The sequence below is a fragment of the Pseudorasbora parva genome, chromosome 4, assembly GCF_024679245.1.
Source record: "Pseudorasbora parva isolate DD20220531a chromosome 4, ASM2467924v1, whole genome shotgun sequence".
NCBI lineage: Eukaryota > Metazoa > Chordata > Actinopteri > Cypriniformes > Gobionidae > Pseudorasbora > Pseudorasbora parva.
The window spans coordinates 49,038,884-49,053,851 of record NC_090175.1 but is presented as its reverse complement, the minus strand read 5'-3'; the positions used below and the strand labels follow the sequence as shown (position 1 = coordinate 49,053,851).

The following is a 14,968-nucleotide window of genomic DNA, read 5'->3' as shown; positions in this document are numbered from 1 at the left end:
TGCCAGGGACAATACATTTTAGAATAAATGTTCTGATGTCATCAAGAGACTACTTGTTGTTTTAGTCACTTGATTACGTATATAAATCTTCCCAAAAGCCTAAGTGTATTTGCCAAAAAAGCTACATTCTGATTTCTTTGAATGATTATAACACTTAATCAATACTTGTTTGGCACTTATAGAATATTTGTCATGCTTTTGACTCTTAAATATAACACACTCTCGTTCAAAAGTTTGGGGTCAGAACAAATTAATGCTTTTATTCAGCAAGGTTGCATTTAGTTTATCAAAAGGGACAGTAAAGACTTTGATATTGTTACAAAAATAAAATGTCAAGTAAATGCTGTTCTTTTGAACTTTGTTCATCAAAGAATCTTGAAAATAAATGGATCATGGTTTCCACAAAAATATCAATACCAATACAAAATATAGTGTACATCATTGATCATACAAAATGTTTCTTGAGCGGAAAATCATCATATTAGAATGCTTTCTGAAGGATCATGTGACACTGAAGAAGTAATGATGCTGAAAATTCAGAGCTGCCATCACAGGAATTAATTACATTTTAGAATATATTAAATTATAAAACAGACATTTTCAATTTTAATATTTCACAATATTCATTTTTTGTGATTTTAACACATAGATTTAGTAAACATCTAAAGCAACCAACAACGGGGGGAATGTTGGACTACTTAGTGTCCCTCCTGCCATTTCTTCATGGGATTGACGTAGTACCTGAAGCACAACCTTTGGTTACTTTGCCATTGGGTAAAAAGTGAAAGCACCTGTCTGTTAATGAGATCAGGAGTGTGCGATGTTGTTTGTTGCTAAACCTGTCTAAACAGTGTTCTTTAAGCTGCTTATAGTAAAGAACAGCAAATATATCTGAGTCTTCTTTGAAGGAAGAGGTTAGAGCTTGATGTGTTCTTACAGCAATGAGTGGTGGCATGAAGCAGATCATCTTTTAATCTGAGTCAGATCAGCGCTTTATAGACTGTCTTTTTATGAATGCATTTTGAAGAAGAAAAATCCACATAAAGTCTCAAAAAAGTCTTACAGTACTACAGCAATAGTGCTAGACTAGTACATCATCTTAAATCACAATAAGCTGTGCATTAACACGTGTTAGTTTCCCCAGACGTCAGGTCTGAAGTCTCAATGTCAATGTAAACGTTAAATGTCCCATTTAAGAGATAATGTGCAAAATACGTTTTGCAATTATATGTACATCTAATTTTCTGCCATTAAGCAATAAAATGTTTTGCATGTACGAAGGCATCCAGCTCTTTAGTCGTAGGGATCAACATCAGCCATTGCAGGACCCACATTGGTCAACCACAACTCAAAACTACAAGGTTTGCTGTTCTAGTCAAAAGCACAAGTAACAGGACATGTAGCATCTCATCTGTTAAATGCTCTTCTGGCTGATTTTGTCCGTTCTACCCAGGACAGTAGCTCCGGCAGCGTTCTCCACTCCTCGCAACCATTCAGAACATTTCTGTAGGACGCTCTGATCCACACTCTGCTCTTTGTCTTCCTCATATTCCACGTCATCATATCGGTGATTGTCGTTGAGAAGAGAGATCTTCACCAGTGGGATGTTGGATCGAGACTTGGCAGGTGGACGACCTTTCTGGTGTGGTGCCATTGTGGTGCCAGAGCTGCCACGGAGCTGCTTCTCACGGCTACGTTTCTGCAGTAGCAAGGTGGCCTCAGGGGTCAGTTTGAGAGAGAATGTAGATTTGCAATTTAATCCATGGCTTGATCCAGAGGAGTCCTGCAGACTACAAGAGTCTGTTGGGATGCTTGTTGTTGAAACGCTAGCAGGAAGCATCTTCTTGCTAGAGGAGTTCACTGAGGAGGTTGATGCCAAATTGGTTGCAGAGGTACTAATGTCAGAAGTACTTTTAGACGAAGCTGGGGTTGAGGAACACTGACGAGGGTCGGCGGGTCTTGAAGTCATAATCCAGACGCTTTTACCCTCCATCCTCAAGACAGAAGTGGCTCGACTGGTGGGCAATTTGCTTTTGTGCGGCGAGCCCTTCTTGCTCGACTTCTTGAGCCTCTCCTTCACAGAACTTTTCTCCTCCACATTCTTGTTTTGAATGACAGGCGACGGTCCTGAAAGTTTCTCTTTGCCCGAGCTGGGAAGACTCCGAGGTCTGGTCATAGGCGGGAAAGGCATCTTCACCAGGTAGAGCAGCACGTAGGACAAGAACTCGGTCTTTGAGGTGGAATGAGACAGAAATGGGATGTGATCTTTCGCATGATCAGGACTACCAGTTGTTTCCAAAGCCCCCAACATCCACTTTTTCTTCAGACACAGCCACTGAGGAAATAGCTCGCAGGAATAGCTTGGCTCTTTATAGGGTGTTGGGAGAGGGGTTTGGCCGAGGCAATGACTGAATCCTTTGGCGTAGGTAAGCCTAACACGTGTGGCTTAGAGTTGCATAACGTAACGACATGTAAACATTGAATGCGGTAGTTGCACTCTAGCTAAACTGGGATTGTGAAGGTTGTAATGCATATGAGAATAAGTAGTTTGATTCACAGAGCATCCTTTTCACTTAGCAGTCTTAGTCACATTTGGTTTAACCCAACTTGGCAGCTTTCGTGATAAAAATAGTTCTAAATACATAATCCTATAATAAAGGTTATGTAGTGTTGTGTGTATGTTGTAATTTAAGACTGAAAAGACTTGACTGCTATATACTACTGCAGTTCCAAGTGCTCATCATTAGTATGAGTATGTGTATCTGATCCACACGTGTTTAAGCGTTTCCCAATTAAAGGATCTTAGGGTTTACTGAACCTAATCTCTTTAAGAGGTCACTTAATCTCTCTCGCACATAGCCTGTAACTTCCATTTACTACTTGGCACCAGGTAAAGATTCGTCCTGCATGCTGACATTACAACCAGAGTATGATTATAAGCAGATGGCCATTCCTGAGGAGAGGCCAAAACATGTCATAACCCACAAACTACTGTCAGGGTGGAGAGTGATTTGTAGGCAGTCAATTCATTGGCCTGGGTGATATATCGCAGAACCTAATTTTACCAAGTGAAAGCTTTTCCTAGATCAATATCTTTATTAAGCTGGAACACATTCCTATAAACCCATACGGCGATGTGAGGGACAAGTTTACAGTTTATGTCAAGTTTAAGGCTAGGTACTTCTACATCTGTGTTATTCATCTATTATTTCCCTTGGATTTTAGGGATAAGTTAGTGGGTAGTGTTAGGGATATGGTTGGGATCAGAAGGTGTTTTAAAAGTTAAATATACTTATCTATTCATGTCTGCTCCCTTTGACAACATAGGTCAAGATAGTAACTGAAATGTTTTAGATTGATGGAAGCACAAGAACTTGCACAGTCATGATTCTCTAAATATTCTTAAGAGTCTCTGCCTAAACATCATTGTCACAGTTTTCATCCAAATGTCATTTTATTAAGCAAATTTCCATTATCATCCCACACAAAAATGGTCTCTCACAGTTGCTAATAAGTTTGTGTATTGACCACTCATTATCCTTGACTGGAATCCTTGTCTGCTTACATTTATACCTGATTTTTTTGTGTGTGAAAACAAATAGGTCTCATTAGACCTGCAAGTTGTTTTTAATGTTGGAAAGCGGTTGCAGTGCTCAGTTTAGGAAATAGACAGCACTCTGAAACAGGCTCCCTCTAGTGGAAATTAAGGTTATGTGTAAATTGTCATAATGATATTTGGTAAGCATGGTATCAATGGGTAACCAGCCACATTGGTATCTTGTTTTCAAGAAAGCAAGTAGCCACATATTCTAAAAATACTTTTGCTCAACAGGATTAAATACAATTAAAATACAATTTCAAACAAATGAATAAGCAATTACAGTTCTTCTTTCACTGCAGCCTTCTGTTCATTCAGATATTTCTCCCTCAGTTCCATCTCCTGCAGCATAAACACAAGCACAGTATGTTGAGTGGACAAAATAAACAATCCATTTCTATTAATGTAAGAAGGAAATATCTTACCTTTGCTTTTTCCTTCTTGGCTTTTTCAATCTCTTTTTTCATAAATGTTACTATAGGCTTCAGCTTCCTTTTGCCAGAATACGGTACTACCTGGCAAATATTTTAGTACGATTATTACAAAATACTAATATATCATGGACCGTACTCCTAAAGAATACAAATAAAATCACAACCCATTTCTTTAGCACATAGAAAATATAACAGATTTACCTTATGAGATTTAAAATATAATGTGTAGAGCTAGAGCATGTGAGAACAGCTAAATGTAAAAGACTGCTTACCCTCTCTACATAAAGAGCAGGACATAATTTGATTGATGGGTATTTTTCTCCTAGATGAATGTCTACATCATTGGCAGTAACGTCAATCTTGGCAACAACAACGTCTTCTTGTTCGCTAAAGTGTTCAGCAAGCTCCTCCCACAATGGAAACAGAGCGCGGCTTTCGCTGCTCCATGGTGCATCTATTGAGAAAGGTGATTTTATCAACATTTGTACCTATGTTCAAAATGCTCATTTAACATTTTTACTCATCATTAAGTACTTCTCAATCTGGGGCCTCAAGATGACTTGTTTAAAATATCAAAATATATCTTATTATTTGGATATTTTATATTCACCCACACGATACGCCTCCAGTCGCTCGTTTTTATTCAGAAAGACTCGGCACAGTGTATATTTCTTTTATAAATATAATAAAGCTAAAGACTTTGGAGATATGAAGGATGCAATACTACTCTATAGGTAGTCAAGATTAACATGAGATTGACAGAAATGTTCAACTTCAATGCCAAATGTGCTCCTTCAGGATTCAAATACGTTTCGGAAAGTTTTCTTTCGAGTATGACGTCATAAAAGGGTGGAATTCATTTTATGGGAACTTTTTCCAAATGAGTGAGTAAGCACATCAACCAGAGCAAGAGTAAGAGTGCACCCATCAAGAGTTTTCATTCGGGTTACTGAAGCCGTCGGCAGCGCTGTCATTTTGTTTTTAGACCACAAAATCATCAATGTCACTAAAGAAGTTTGGTTTTGAGGGAAAGACAACCTTGTTCAGCTTCCCAAAAAATGCAGTGTTAAGGAAACAGCGGATGCAGTTTGTTTTTCCAGAGCAGCAACGGAGTTCTGCAAGTGTGTTTGTTTGTTCCCGGTCATGCGTCGAAACCGCAGACGGTGAGTGAAACTGCATCAAATGTCTTTTGCTGGGAATCGGTAAATAGTGAATTGTAAGTTCTCCAGGGATAATGCCATGATCTTGATGTCATGATGTAAAAATATTTTATGACACAATATGGCTGGTACATTTTTCTGAAGTCACCAGCCATTGGCAGGTAAGGCAAAAAGTAAGCTTTAAGGGCCTGCATAGTTTTATGATATAGTAGGAGAGTTCCACAATTCTAATATTTCAGGTACTTACAGAACAAGACAATGACATTTTTGTCATTGTTGAAGGCCACTTTTTCAAAGTTCATCCCAACAAGCTCTTTCACTGGCTGTGTGTCCCAGTTTTCAGGAACTGGCTCGCTCTGCAGCTTGGGCTATAACACAAAAATCAGACAGATATTTTTATTTTTTATACATTTTATATTATACTTAAATAAATACTGAATATCATTATCATAATTATATACTAGTCATATACAAAAAACCCGTCTCCACGCAATAACTCCGATCTTTCAAGTATTCATACTCTTGTGTAATCGAAGCACCGTCCTAAATAAACCCATCTATTGATACCCTGAAATGTTGAATATTCCGATCTAATATGATTTCGGACCTGTAAGGTTGCCAGAATAATAATCATACACTGTGTGTTAATAGGCCAGAGGAGAACTGGCACCCGCGACTGAGTCTGGTTTCTCCCAAGGTTTATTTTTGGATTGCTCAGTTGGGGGACACTAAAATTATGATCAAAGTTAGTCAACTCAATATACAAAAACATTTATGAATTAGGTTTTAATTAATTCTATAAACTATAATGCTGATCTGCCAACGTTGTCGCTATATGATAAATTAAAATAAGCTGATAACATCACTGTTTTCTCCAGAACTCCTGTTTGACACTGTGAAGCTGCTTTGACACAATCGTGATTGTAAAAGCGCTATAAAAATAAAGTTGATTGATTGATATACTGTCAATAGATGATACATTTTTAACACCCTTTTGTGTGAATAATCGCATATTTGTTGTGAAATTAAGCATACCTAATTTATCTTGTTTAACACTTTAAGCAATTTGAATTAATCACATCTTAGCATTGACAGCCCTATAATATGCAGATATTAAAGGGGTGGTTCCATGTTTTTTTCTAGGCTTAGTTGTGTTTATGGGGCGCAATATAACATGTCTTAATTCTTTTTTTTCTTACATTTTACCTTTATTCCACAAGGATGTCTCCACTGTCCTTTCAACGGCTTGTTTGCTTTCTGCTTCTATGTAGCCCATCCCTCGATAAACGCAACGGTCTTAGATTGGTTAGATGGCCGAATGTAGTTTCATGTATTTTGATTGGCTGAAGTGCCAAGCACAAGTTGTCCGGAAACACCACGCCCATTACGGGCAGAAGTCACATCAGGGGCAATGCTTATGTTAATATCAAGGGTTTATGATGTCACCAACCAGGAAGAAGCACATTGTAGTCCAAACCGGCCTTTTTGTAGGCGATAAAATGCCATAACTTTAAAAGACAATATCTCTGTTTGCATTGAAATTTCAGCGCTGTAACTCTGCAGATACTGTTTATGCTCAAGCAGCAACATTACACACTAACAAAAGTTAAAAAAGTAAAATCACATGCAACCACCCCTTATTAAACATAATAAATATATCAAATATAGTATATACATATATTTCTTATTTATTTAATATAAACAATATAATTAATCAAAGTAAATTTGTATAATCATTATTATATAATTCATTTGTACCACTATATTTTAAGTACAATCAACATGGATGTTTAAGTCATTTCAACTTAAATTACATTAAACTGACTTAAATTTTTTTTGAATCTTGTATAACTTATAAAAAAGTTGAAAACTGCTTAACATGTTTATACATTGCTCTAACTCATCAAAATAAGTTGTCATAACTATTGATCATATCATTTTTTAGTGCATGTTGTATTAAAAGTATAGAATGATAAAAATCCACTTGTTTCATTTACTCATGTTTACTCACCTTAGCTTTCCCATTCAGGTAACTCAGACAGAACTCTAAAAGAGTGTGTGCTTCAAACTGATCAGATGGCAGCTGGTATTGAAAATTGTTTGATAAATTGACCATACGGACATGAGGCGCTTCTTCTGACCTCACACGGAAGTACTCCATCATACGGCCATTCCGTGGCTCACTCACATCAAACATTACAAACATAACCTGATGATAGAGTTTAAATCAAGTGTGTAAAATGACAGTAATGCAAAAGCAACCAGACAGACAACAGAAAGACTTCAGGCAATATCATAATATTAATCTACAGTATTACTATGGATTTATTTTGTACAATATTGGATTGATGTGGTCTAAATGGGAGGCAATTTGTATACACCGACCTTCCCTCTGAGTTTTTCCGCAGTGGTTTTAAAAGCGTGGTATAGCTCTTTAAATCCATCCTCAGATTTATTAATAAACAGAAGCATATGGTTCAGCACCACTGAGTTCAGGATCTTAGATGCTGTCTGAGAGAAACCCAAAAAGAAAAGAGGTTTGTTTATTTTTAAACATCTATTAAATGTCACAATGCCAGTTTATTAAAATATACATAAAATTACCATGCCATTGTACTCGGTCACAAGTTCCATCTCATAAAGTCTGATAAAATGAATGAGATCTCTTTTCACCGTGCTGTTTTCCACCTCAAAATGCTTGTCAGGTTCAGACTAAAGAAAATGATATGCATGGATGAGACACAATTCATATGCTAAAAAAGGGGAGTTTAGGAAATTATTTGGGGGAAATTTTACTAGTCAGAATTGAAATTGCACTGTCCAAGGGAGCTCCGACAGATTCTCACTTTTCTGATGAGGAGAACAGTGTCTCCGCTGATCTCATACTTGCTAAAGATTTCATCATGTCCTGTTACTCCAAAGGGCAGGTCAGCGATGTCATTGGCTGTTTCATAAAACACTCTCACTATGCCTTCTTCAAGATCCTGTAATGTATAAACACAGATGAGCTAAAAACAGTGGCTAATACAGCAATACAATAAAACATCTTTAGATATGAGTTATGAGTGGCAACCTCCCCCAATTTCTCTAGAAGCCAATACAGAAGTGACTTAAACTGCAATTCCTCAACTGGCCACTAGGGACATGCTCCAAAATAAAGCAGATTCTCATTGAGCCCCATGTTAACTCTTTCCCCGCCAGCGTTTAAAAAAAAAGTTGCCAGCCACCGCCAGGGTTTTTGACAATTTTCACCAAAATGTAATAGCCCATAGAATATTTTGTTTAATGAATATCTGAGCATGCAATATATCAAAATAAAGAGCTGACCCTGTTCTTTTAAACAAACAAAAAAAACATTTTATTCTAGCTTCATGCATTCCTTTTTTATCAACACTTGAATATGGGTAGGTTTCTTAAAAAAAGCAACATTTTGAACAAAAAGCTGAGAAAATCTAATTTTTGTGAAAGAGTGACTTCAGATCAGGTTCAGAGCGTTGATCAAACACAGATGGAGTAGATCGAGTCCATCAACACCCCTAATGCTTGCACAGTCCTGTAGCTCATTCAGTAACATTAGATAGTTTTGATTCATATGCTGTTTAATAAGGATGGTCACGTTATTTTTAAAATGCATATGATTACATGCGATCGCTCGTTTCACTGCCTCTTCCTCACTTTTGATCAGGAGATTCAGTACTCTCATTCAGAAGATGCGCAATAGCGCCCCCTAGCGGCCGACAGTGAAAACACGGAAACCCGGAAAATTCCGTTATTGGCCTGGAAGCGTTTTCTCACAAATAACGGAAATTTCGGTGTTTGGCGGGGAAAGACTTAAAATGCCCAACTTTACAGCAGAAAAAAAAACATGTTTACAGCCTGGTAAAAATTGTGGTTTTGTTTTATATCATGACAACTGTGAGGAGGGTGATTTTTTTATTATTATAACTCGTTCATTTACATTATATAAATCCTTATAGTTCTGCATAATTAAGGGAGTGGCCCCTTTGAGTGCAGGTGAATAGCCGTTTATCCGCTGTCTGTTAACCATTGCATCAGCTCAGCTTAGCTCCGTCCACATCGCTCTTCTTTGCCTGTTTTCTGTTATCCGGGCGTGACGCGCAGCTCGAACCTACTTTACGCTTCAAAACTGCTCTTCAGAATCTTATGGGTGACGTCACGGACACTACATCCATTTTTTTCTTTTTTTTTACAGTCTATGGTTATAAATCCTTCATTTGAACTCACAAAGACTGATTCTTTTAAAATAAAATAAAATAAAAAAAAACATGTAAAGATGTTTTCATGGATTAAAACATCTTATGTTATGGCTGACTCATGGATGAATCATTCATTTGGACTGAATCTTTTTTAAGGGGACTGACCTATTATGCAAAATTCCCTTTTACATGGTTTGAACATAAATGTGTGTAGTGGCAATGTGTGTACACAACCACCCTATAATGGTAAAAATCCACCCTATTCTCTTTTTTAATCCCTATAAATCATAAGCAGTCTCAGGACAAGCTGTTTTTAATTTCTATTCAATCTGATGTCACATATGCTTAGGTCCCTCCTACGACTGCTGACAGACTTTGGCCTATCAGCATAGATCCTGCCCTGAGTGAGCTGTACACAGTCACCATTAATTCAGTTTAGAGCAATGAGTGATTTTCAGTTTTTCTTTTGTTGTTTGATTCATATTAACAGCAGTAGGCACTGTATATTACGCTGCTTTCACTTTAATACACAAATCTAACTTACACATTTAATGCAATGTCTTTACTCGCTTTTTACCTTCATAGACATAACCGACTTTATGTTTACTTTGTTTTTGACATAACTTTGTGTGCAGTTGACAATTAAATGAAGTGCAATAACATGTGAAAGTAAGCTTAGTTTAATACAAGTCAAGTTTTGACAGTATGGCTTTAAAATTTAGATATTAGCATTTAGATAAATAACTTTCATGTTGATGAAGAACTGCAATGTCACATGAGCATGACCGTGATAGGGAGTATAATCAAAACCAAACAGATGTTTTAGTTTGTGTTTTAGTACTTGCCGTAAAGGCTCCACTCTCTTCTGGAAAGCGGGTGGGGAGCAGCAGCTCATTTGCATTTAAAGATACATGCACAAAAACAGCATGTTTTTCCTTCCACTCAAAAATGGCCACTTTCAACATGGCTAATAAATAATCTGGGGACTCCTGAGACTTTTACTTGTAAAAAGGGGATAATACGCCCCGTTTAAATAATTTGATCAAATCTGCAATACATTCAAAAATCATAATAAACAGGAGTATTTAACTAAAATATATATTTTTATAGCAAAAATGTGTATAATGCCCTATAGGTCTTCTGTGAACAGACTTTAACTGGGGAAAATGACAGATTCACTCAAATAAATTCCCAAATTACCTTAAATAATCCAAGCACCACAAGTTCATCTTCACCTATGAACTTTTCCAGCTGTGAGAGATCAGTGATGATTTCAGCGCTTTGCCCCTTTGTTCTTTTAAGCCATGTCAGGATGGAGGCGGAGCTCTTAAGATCTGGAGGTGGAGTCACAACAAACATTGACACAATGATCCTGTAATTCCCATATTCAAGTTTTGAAAGACATGTGGGCAATTAAATAATCACAGATTTTTTTTTTTTTTTTTTTCTCTAACATGTCTGTCAACATAAGAAAACATTACCAGGACAGTACACCGGGTTGTTCTTGTCTCCAGACAGGTACAACCGTAGTGATGGTATTATTGTGACATTAAGAGATGCAGCCAGATCTTTTTCCTTTGTCACATCCACTCCTCCCAGCCTTACATCAGACTTTGCTTCCTTCAGCGCAAAGGCTGCATCTCTAAACTCCAGGATAGAGCCAAGGGACTGGCCAGAAAGAGGCGCATCTACAGCAAGTAGGAGACAAAGCCGCAACAGTTTACTCCTTGTTACAAGTATGATCCAACATAGAATGTTTTATAGGGGGCATTTGGTTGTGGTCCCAGATGTGCGGACTCTAATTTGCTTCTAGTCTGTCTTTTCTACACTTGTTTGTCTTTAATAGTAAGTAAATAGTCATTCAGCAGATGTTTTCATCCAAAACAACATAATTCTCCACAGTTTAAGTGACTGGCTCTAAGGCACAGCGGTGGTAGCCCATGGTTCATTTCTTGTGGAGATCGAACCAAAAACATCCCAATTACCCGCTCTGAGATTCAAACAGAATCATTCAGCAGTGGGTTCGTTTTAAAAGTCTTTGATATACGTTAACATCTCTGGGAAACAACTCGAGCAGTATCAACTGGATAAAATGAGAGGTAGCCTAGGCTAGTCTTAATGTTTGTACTTCGCGTTGGCGCATTGATTTGTCACCTCATGGAGCTGGATTTATGACAGTGACAGGGAAGCCATAAAAAACGCATGCAAGAAGATATACTCACAGAAGTGCACCAATAGCTGGTTGTGCTGTTTAAGAGCTCGTTCGAAATTGTCTGTAGTCAGCACCAGAACGTCTTTGTCCTCGGGGATTAAATTGGAATCGCTTTCTGCCAGAGCTTCGAGTAAATACACGCACAAGCCCAGGCATAGAGTAACGCACACCTTCATTCTGCCTCCCTTCAGAAGCTGAAACGGACCCTTCGACCTTTGAGTGTGTGAGAATGTGTGAAGCGCTACATTAAAAGGCGTGTGCGTATTTGTAATCTTAAGTGTACGATATCAGTGTGTACTTTGGAAATGAACAGTTTACAGCCAATACGAAGGGAGAGAGAGAGAGAGATTAAATTTTGACGATGACAGAAAGAACAATAGCTGTTTGTGTTTGTAGTAACTCATTATCAAAGGTAGTAATAGCCTATTAAAACAAGACGATTAAAACACGTGAAAGTCTTCTAGCAATTTTTATTTATTTTAAATGAGCTGGGAGACATGACATGACCTGTGGACTATTAATGCAGCATTCACGTGCTATCGGAATTAAATACGAGTTAAATGTATGTTTTTGTAGTTGAATGTATGTATTTATGTGGTTATATTTGACAGGATTTTATTAGGGAACTTTATGAACATTTTAAACTCTTGTTACACACTGGATTTGATCATACAACCTTCAAACATTTATTGCCTGTTGCTTTTTGCAGAGATCACCACTCATTTGTCTTGATTTGCATAGTTTCACGGAGACTTTAAATGTTAAAGTCAAAACTGCAGTTTTTGGCCCCAACTAAAATACTTAAGTAATAATGTGATAGTAACATTTGGTCCTAAAAGTCTAAAACTATACTGAATGTAAACTTAGGAGTCATTGCAATAAAGAAATGTAGCAACTTTTGTTGCAATTGTCACTTTTAAATTGTCCTATATGTTCTATAGCTTCTATGAAGTATAGTTTTTCCATCCATTTATCCATTCTGCAAACTGCTAATCCACATGGGTTGTTGCAAAGATTTCTGGATTTTTGAAACAAGTTGTCTTACCCATGATATTACTAAAAGATTAAAATATTTGTACATCTGAGCCAAATATCAAAATTCTGTTATTATTTCTGGGTACCCAGTCCAGTGATCCAGTGAAAATTTAGGTTGGAGGCTTAGCTAAAAAATGGGATACAGTATGTTTCATAATTTACATTTACATTTACATTTATGCATTTAGCAGACGCTTTTATCCAAAGCGACTTACAACTCAGGAGAACAGGAAGCGATCCGTCAAGAAGAGGCAACGAAACACAAAAAGTGCCCTAAATACTAAGATTTGTACACTGCTTAGAGTAGCAAAGACCAGAAAAGGAAAGAAGAAAGGAGAAATAGAGGGGGAATTTTTTTTTTTTTTTTTTTAATGTAAGATTATGGCAACTACTGTAATGGCCCCTAAAACTGGACATGAATGCCCGCTCACGTTGTATTTGAAGTCATATTACACTGGGTAACTGCAATATTTTTGATACCCAAGTTCGCAAGTTGGGCAGGCCATAGACTTTAAACATGGTCGAAGAGGAGAACAATATTCCATAATTATGAGATTTCCACAGCTCTGAATGGAACATATTGTCATCTCGAGAGTTGAAACTGAATGCAGCAAACAATTTTTAAAAGAGAGAAGTAGGACATTGCCAATAACACGTGAAGACAGCATTAGGTGCATTTACGGCATGTCTTAATTACGAGATTCCAACTTGTACAAAACGTCCATGTCTTCATAGAACTTTTCTGAGAGATTGATTATTTGCCACCTGGTTTCTCAGACGTGGCTTAGACTAAGCCAGGACTGGGCCTTAAAGGGTTAGTTCACCCAAAAATGAAAATTAGATTATGATTTACTCACCCTCAAGCCATCAAGGTGACATTTTCTTTCAGACTAATACAATTATGTTAAAAATGCCCTGGCTCTTCCAATCTTTCACATGGGACAGGGCGACTGCACTGTATTAAGGAGAGGATGACCATGGCCATGTATTGAGAGATTTTGGGTACCAACCTCCTTTCCTCAGTTAGAGCATTGAAGATGGGTTGAGGCTGGGTCTTCCAACATGACAAGGACCCGAAACACACAGCCAAGATAACCAAGGAATGGCTCTGTAAGAAGCATATCAAGGTTCTGGCATGGCCTAGCCAGTCTCCAGACCTACACCCAATAGAGAATCTTTAAAGGGAGCTCAAACTCTGTTTCTCAGCGATAGGCCAGAAACCTGACTGATCTAGAGATCTGTGTGGAGGAGTGGGCCTGCAGTGTGTGCAAACCTGGGAAAAAAACTACAGGAAACGTTTGACCTCTGTAATTGCAAACAAAGGCCACTGTACCAAATATTAACATTGATTTTTCTCAGTGTTCAAATCCTTATTTGCAGCTGTATCATATAAATAGTTAAAAAATCATACATTGTGCTTTCTGGATTTTTTTTCTTTTTAGATTATGTCTCTCACAGTGGAAATGCACCTACGATGACAATTTCAGACCCCTCTATGATTTCTAAGTGGGAGAACTTGCAAAATAGCAGGGTGTTCAAATACTTTTCCTCACTGTAAATACACTGGTATCACGGTAAGAGAAATGCGACTGAAATGGAATAATGTGATAAAAACAAAGTACAGCTGTCAGATCAATTTAAAGGGTTAGTTCACCCAAAATCATGAAGCAGCAAGAATAGTTTTAGTGCGCAAAAACACAACAACAACAAAATAACGACTTGTATAGTGATGGGCTGATTTCAAAACAAAGTTTTCGAACGGTTATGAATCAGCGTATCGATTCATGATTTGGATCACGTGTCAAACCGCCAAACTGCTGAAATCATGTGACTTTGGCGATCCGAATCATGAAGAGACGCTGATACAAAATGGTTCGAAGCTTTGTTTTAAAATTAGCCCATCACTATACAAGTTATTTAGTTCTAGTCACTTCATAAAATGATTGTAGTGAGATGGACTTTTAACAACGTCTTTAGTGCCTTTTATGGGTCTTCAGAGAGTAAATGACATTGTTGCCATCGTTGTCTTTCTGAGCCATCGGATTTCAACACAAATATCTTCATTTGTTTTCCGAAGATGAACGGAGGTCTTACGGATGTCGACCGACATGAGGGTGAGTGATTAATGACAGAATTTTCATTTTTGGGTGAACTAACCATTTAAGTTCTTCAGTAGATCACAAATACAGACTGTAGAAACTGTAGATAATTAAACAACAGCACTCAGTTGTTAAATTTCAACTTTGCAAAGACATGAAATTAAGATTGACAAAACAAGGTTAATTTTTAACAAATACATGCAAAAATATTGT

General features: G+C 37.4%; 1 protein-coding gene across 1 annotated transcript; it reads right to left on the bottom strand.

Moving 5' to 3' along the window:
• Nucleotides 1–3,460: 3,460 nt before the first annotated feature.
• zgc:136472 (uncharacterized protein LOC678514 homolog) lies at nucleotides 3,461–11,820 on the bottom strand. The gene is made up of 11 exons (XM_067442828.1): nucleotides 11,632–11,820; nucleotides 10,891–11,097; nucleotides 10,610–10,743; nucleotides 8,039–8,176; nucleotides 7,797–7,904; nucleotides 7,578–7,703; nucleotides 7,204–7,401; nucleotides 5,440–5,560; nucleotides 4,305–4,486; nucleotides 4,024–4,113; nucleotides 3,461–3,940 (listed from the first exon to the last, which is right to left on the bottom strand). The coding sequence occupies exons 1-11, from the start codon at nucleotides 11,795–11,797 to the stop codon at nucleotides 3,878–3,880; spliced, it is 1,533 nt and encodes a 510-aa protein (XP_067298929.1). The 5' UTR covers nucleotides 11,798–11,820; the 3' UTR covers nucleotides 3,461–3,877.
• Nucleotides 11,821–14,968: the final 3,148 nt, after the last annotated feature.

Coding starts and splice junctions, on each gene's coding strand:
- zgc:136472 (XM_067442828.1), bottom strand. CDS start 11,797: ATGAAGGTGTGCGTTACTCTATGCCTGGGCTTGTGCGTGTATTTACTC. Junction 7,704..7,796: donor TGACCGAGTACAATGGCATG/GTAATTTTATGT, acceptor GGTTTCTCTCAG/ACAGCATCTAAGATCCTGAA. Junction 7,402..7,577: donor CGGAAAAACTCAGAGGGAAG/GTCGGTGTATAC, acceptor CTCTATCATCAG/GTTATGTTTGTAATGTTTGA.